Here is a 6,393-nt window from a genome sequence, read left to right as displayed (position 1 = left end):
AAACACTGCAGCATGCAGTCACTTTCCAGCTGTAGACAGTTGACTTCGTACTGATGTCAGGGAAACCCAAAGGGATCAGGTTCCTGTGTTGATTCTTTATCTTCTGAAGCCATGACAACTCAATTTAGCTTGAGTCCATTGATTGAGTTGTATACCAAGTGTGAAGGTCCCTTATCTGGTTCTTTGACAGTAAATTTATTAAATCATCAAAACATAAAATTAAGGTGGTGTGAACCCATGAATAAGACGGAGAGTCACTCAATAATTTTGATTCTCATCCAACCGCTATATATTCACTTCATTCCAATTCCAGCCCAACCAACAGAACTATGAGCATTTTAATACTAGTTCTTCACTTGTTTCTAACCTACATATACTTCCCAATCCCATCTTGCATGTATTGTCCCCACTCATCCTTTCTAGCTGAAATTCTTTTTTTCTTCTTCTTCTTGTTTTAAGTAAAAGAAAGAAAAAAATTTCACTTCTCGTTAGATCATAGGAAATTAAATTACTCATTAACTTAGAGTTTGCTAGCTATTTTTTTGCGTAAATGCAGGGGCGATGTAAAATAGATATATAATCTATGGAGCAAATAGAACGTAGGGTCCGGGAAAGGCCGCACTCCAATAATGTAACGTAGACAGCTACTGTATGTTAATGAGCTCTAACAGTGATATTCTGGGCAATTATGTTGGATTCTGAATAAATGCTTTATCATGAAGAGTGTTTCATATTTTTTTTTCTTATATATTTTTGTTTTGAATCATCAATAAAAGAAAACTGAAAAAGGATGTAGAGCTCACGTGAAGCGTGGTAGTTGCCAACTACTAGTTGGGGAAGTCGAGAGCGACATGACTTCGAACTGAATGACAAAAATACCCTTCCTTCTCGGAAATATCATGCATAACGCGGGTTGCCTTCCAGTTGTATGCTCCTATAATTCCGTTCATCACTATAAATAAAATACCACAATTCTGTTCTCCATCATAATTTACAAACTCTTCTGACTCTGAGAGAGAGAGAGAGAGACGATTTAAGAGTTAAGACTAAGGATTTTAATTTAATTGGTGGTCGATCTATGCAAACGAAGCAAGAATCGTCGATCAAATTGGGACGAGTTGTTGAGTTGAAATTGGATGCTGCAGGTTCTGATTATGAGCTGGTTTGATAAGCTACGGTGTTCGTCCAATCTCAGCCGCTTCATTGCCGGCCTTCTCATCTTCATGCTTTATCATTCCAACCAATTAATTTCTAATTTCTTACTTCCTATACACCCTTAATTTCATTCATCTCATACGCCAACTCTTCAATCTCTATTCTCTGTTTTTGCGCTCTTACCTGTTCAAAAACAATCCTTCCGATTCTTCCAATTCAAACAACGTCGCCGTTTTTCGTCACGGATAATTTCATGGAAATCAAAGATGATGATTCTGGCTCCAGTAATTTCCTTGACGGTTAGTTTCCTAATTTCCTCGAATTATCTGTCCTTCTTACTTTTCTTTCATTGTTATTTCGTTGCTTCAGGAAATAATCATCCATTTTACCTGAACTGTTATGATCCTATTGATTTTCTTAATTAATGATTACTGTGTTTGATGTGATCTGTGCGAAACTTGTCCTGTTTTATACTATGACATTTTTACCATTGCCGTGTTTAATGATTTAGTACTAAGTAAAGACGCACACACACAAAGAAAAGAACATTGCTGATGATGAAATGATTGAGGTCATAGAGTACAGGTTCTAATTCGGATAGAAATTTTAGGTTGACATAGTAGAATTATCTTTCATTCGTCGAGTAATTTAACAAAAAACTAAGATTGGCATTATGCTAGCAACATGTATTCCATGTGTGGACGTTATTACTAAATGGGAGTAATTCATGAAATGCCTCTGGCAAAATGTTGAACAAACACCATGTCTTCTTTCATATTTCAGACGTTGTTGATATTGGTTTGGGCTTGAATTAATAATAATCTCGACAAATATTGAGGTTTCGTTCAGTTTTATTTGACTTTAGGTTGTCTCTTCCAGATAATTTTTCTGGGAGAACTGACAATATTATAATATACTTTGAAAAATAAAACAATACTATAATACACAAGTCAAAACAAAACTTCTTAAAGGGTGTAAACATCTTAATAGTCTAATAGTTTGTTTCTTTCTCAAGACCACATTTTCCTTTCCTAAATTCATCACAGCTAAGAACTGTGTAACGTCCATGACATTTTCAGCCTTTAAAGTGTATATGCTTTATCTTAACTCTTCACATTAAGTATTTTGCTTTTACTTTGTTGGAGCATTGAAGAACTTTATATTCATGTCCATCATAAAGAGTGTTGATATGTTTTGTTGCCTATTCTTATGATATCACTGATGGAGCTTTATCTGTTCCTTTCTTTTCCTTGACTAGGCACTTTACCACCCCGCTTAGGTCGGCCGCATAGTTCATCTCCATCTGTAATTGTGATTGGTGGAGGTATCTCAGGCATAGCTGCTGCACGTTTCCTTCACAATGCATCTTTTAAGGTGAGCATACTCAGGATTTAAAACTGTTTCCCATGTAACAACAACCTTTTGCTCTTTCATTCTTAAAAGAAATGCTTCTTATATTTACCCAGGTGCTCTTGTTGGAATCACGGGATAGACTTGGTGGTCGCATACATACCGACTACTCATTTGGTTGCCCAGTTGATATGGGAGCATCATGGTGAGAGAGTTTGATCTTCTTCTCCCAAATTATCTTTCCAAATCTGGACGTTTATGCCTTTAAATCTGCAATTAATTGACTCTGATAATTAAATGTTTTTTCAGGCTCCATGGGGTGTGTGATGAGAATCCTTTGGCTCCACTGATACGTCGATTAGGGCTCAGTCTATATCGCACTAGCGGTGATAACTCAGTACTGTATGACCATGATTTAGAAAGGTAACCTGGATGACATTACATTCTATAAATGATTTTTTTTCATGAATTAATTTGCATTTTCCCTCTTTCGTGTGCTCCCCCCCCCCCCCCAAACAAATGGGTGTTAAACTTTTCAGAATACTTTGGTTCTTTTTGAAAATCAAAAGGACTTAGAATTAGCCTGGGTGGAACGGATTTTAGTTGCCTTCAGAGTTCCCATATGGTCTGGTTTCAAAGCTTCCTGTATTTGCTGAATTTTTCCCTGTGCCCTTTATATTTCTTTGTGCAAATTAACTAGAGAATGCTATTACGTCAGTCAGGAGCTTAATTGTGTTTCCCTTTCCTTTTATAGTTTCATGCTGTTTGACATGGATGGTCATCAAGTTCCTCAAAATACAGTTGTTCAAGTTGGAGATGTATTCAAGAAAATCCTCAGTGAGGTTGGTCTTTAATTTTAACTTGCTCACCAATGCTATGCTAAGAATTTTTGAAAGAGAACAATGATGATTATTTGTGTTGTTAATGCAGACTGAGAAAGTGAGGAATGAGCACAGTCATGACTTGTCGGTTCTTCAAGCAATATCTATTGTACTGGACAGGCATCCAGAGTTGAGGTATGAAGACAAAGTGCTTCTCATATGACCTGCTATTGTCTGTTGAATGTGGAATATAGTTATATGTGCACATACATATTGAGTTATTTGTGCTGCAGGCAAGAAGGACTTTCCCATGAGGTGTTGCAATGGTACATATGCAGAATGGAGGCATGGTTTGCTGCAGATGCAGACACGATCTCTCTGAAAACCTGGGATCAGGCAAGTGTTCTTTCATTTATTGTTACTAAAACAGTTTATTGGTGTTTGATGCAGTTTCTAGTTTCATTATCTTGCTCAGTTGAGGTCTTATTTCGACATATACAAACTTCCAAAGGAATAAAACAGGGCTTTACAAGATATAGCTAGCAGTAGCTTATTTTGACTTATTCCCGCATAGCCAATTGGCACAACCATTTGATAGATATATCCTTGAAAATATATGATAAATTGAGTTTTTGAGCAATATTGATGGTTATATATTGCATGCAGGAACAAGTTCTCACTGGTGGTCATGGACTTATGGTGCAAGGCTACCACCCAGTCATAAAGGCATTATCAAAAGACATCGATATTCGTTTAAGTCACAGGTGCGCATTGGGTCTTCTAAAACGTGGAAGTGCTACTTTTTTTTCTTTGTTCTCTATCTCATCATACTCTTATCAAACTCACATTGATGCAGCTACAATGACTGTTAAACCACAGATGAATTTTTATATTCCTATTTCTATTATAAGAAATGAGGTCACCTTTTTTGTACTTTGTGGTTACTTGATTTCTGAAGAATAGTAAGACAAAATGTTATTCCTTTCCTCAATGGAGAAATAATTTTCATGTTACACCTCAACAGCCTATGATGAATATCTCTCCTGTCTTTCCTCCATAGTATTTTCCAAAGCATTTTCCGATTAAGTAGTTTCCAGTTATTCTCTAGAAACTAATTGGTTTGTATGGATTTACTAGGGTCAAGAGGATTACAAATGGGTATAACAAGGTGATGGTTACAGTTGAGGATGGGAGGAATTTTGTCGCGGATGCTGCTATTATAACTGTGCCTCTAGGTGTTCTTAAAGCCAACTTGATTGAGTTTGAACCAAAATTGCCAGAATGGAAGCAATCTGCAATAGCAGATCTTGGTGTAGGCAATGAAAACAAGATTGCATTACGATTTGATAACGTATTTTGGCCGAACGTGGAATTGTTAGGTGTTGTTGCACCTAGTTCATATGCTTGTGGTTATTTTCTTAACCTCCACAAGGCAACAGGACATCCGGTCCTTGTCTATATGGCTGCTGGAAGACTTGCTTGTGATCTTGAGAAATTATCAGACGAATCTGCTGCTGAGTTTGCAATGCTGCAGCTGAAGAAGATGTTCCCCGATGCTACTAAGCCTGTAAGTAATTTCTGCTCCTACACAAAGTGAGTTATAACTCTAAGCTACGGACATGCATGAGAAAGGACTGGATTTTTAAAGTGTTGCACCCATGCTAATTTACTTTGGTCTATATTTGCTTCAATTGTTGAGTGCACATTTCATTTTTGATCATTACAGTTTTGTAATACAGTAGCTCATTTACACTTTAATCCAAGAAGGTAAAAAATCATATGCAGAAGAGCGAAATATAAAAATAGAAGGATAAATGAGGAAGCAGCTCCATCAGCTGTCATTTTCTTTAATTTCTTATTCTGGCGATGAAGTTTTTCTTTCTACACAGATTACAGAAGGGAAAGTGATGCATTTTCCCTTTTATTGATTACCAGCAAACACCTGCATCTGCTTATCTAACACTCCTATAATGTAAACCTTGTTTAACTGATAGAAACAGATAGTAGTTGTGCTGGTAGTTAATCATCTGGTACATTGTACAGGTTCAGTATCTTGTATCTCGCTGGGGTACGGATCCGGACACCCTTGGATGTTATTCTTATGACTTGGTTGGAAAGCCAACTGATGTGTACGATAGGCTTCGAGCACCATTGGGTAATCTATTCTTTGGAGGGGAAGCTGTGAGCTCGGATGATCATCAGGGGTCGGTCCATGGTGCGTATGAATCTGGAATTATGGCTGCTGGAAATTGCCGCCACCATCTCATCAAAAGACATGGAAGTCTGGAAATGGTTCAGGCTAATTCCTATAGGGAGGAAATCCTTGAAGCCGCAGTTCCTCTCCAGATTTCAAGAATGTGATATGCTTGCTTGCTGTGAAATAAAATATTGTCTAAGTTTGAATTTGCAAGTTTCGTTTCACTGAACTTTTGCTCAAGCAGTTTGTCCAGTGTCGTACTGTTATATAAACGAATTATTATCTGAACAGGATTTGTACTTTTACTTTATCCGTTGATTAATTTACACATAAATAACGTTATGTCTCCCATTCAACTGAAATGCCAATTGTATCAAAGCTTTCAAATTGACCATATTGAGAGTTTTATTCGTGCTTCTATCGGAACAATAAGTTGTTTATGATGTTTTCATTATCCTTGAACAGTAAAGTTTGGACTGCAGTGGATTCGACGGGGGTATGTATTACGTCATGAAATGAAATACTGTAATATACTCCAAATTAGACAAGAAAATTATAACATACTTGTTTGAGCAAATATTCGCTAAACTAATTAATAGCAAATTAGTAGGGTGAATCCTAGTTGAGCTTAATAAATTCTAGACCAAATATAATAAGATTCTTGTGTAGTAGGAAAAGTATACAAGCATTAATTAGTGTGTTCAATATATTATGATAGACGAGAGATATAATATCATAAATGTGTAATGAATGCAAGAAATGATGATGGTTATAGTATAAAGGGATTGTCAACCAATAATTGCGTGATTGGGTGTCTCCTTTTTCTGATGGTGTGAAGGGATATGCAGCCAATATGAATGTGGAATCTTC

At 36.6% G+C, this 6,393-nt stretch overlaps 1 protein-coding gene across 1 annotated transcript; it reads left to right on the top strand.

The window, feature by feature from the left end:
* Window positions 1-320: 320 nt before the first annotated feature.
* LOC107761719 (putative polyamine oxidase 4) lies at window positions 321-5,917 on the top strand. The gene is made up of 10 exons (XM_016579979.2): window positions 321-1,454; window positions 2,414-2,529; window positions 2,622-2,710; window positions 2,815-2,928; window positions 3,260-3,347; window positions 3,436-3,521; window positions 3,620-3,722; window positions 3,993-4,090; window positions 4,464-4,893; window positions 5,370-5,917. Exons 1-10 carry the CDS (start codon window positions 1,409-1,411, stop codon window positions 5,685-5,687), a joined length of 1,488 nt encoding a protein of 495 aa, XP_016435465.2. The 5' UTR covers window positions 321-1,408; the 3' UTR covers window positions 5,688-5,917.
* The last annotated feature ends 476 nt before the right edge of the window (window positions 5,918-6,393 follow it).

The sequence above is a fragment of the Nicotiana tabacum genome, chromosome 3 (assembly GCF_000715075.1).
Source record: "Nicotiana tabacum cultivar K326 chromosome 3, ASM71507v2, whole genome shotgun sequence".
NCBI lineage: Eukaryota > Viridiplantae > Streptophyta > Magnoliopsida > Solanales > Solanaceae > Nicotiana > Nicotiana tabacum.
The sequence above is the reverse complement of the archived record's forward strand: the minus strand, read 5'-3'. Positions and strand labels throughout refer to the sequence as shown.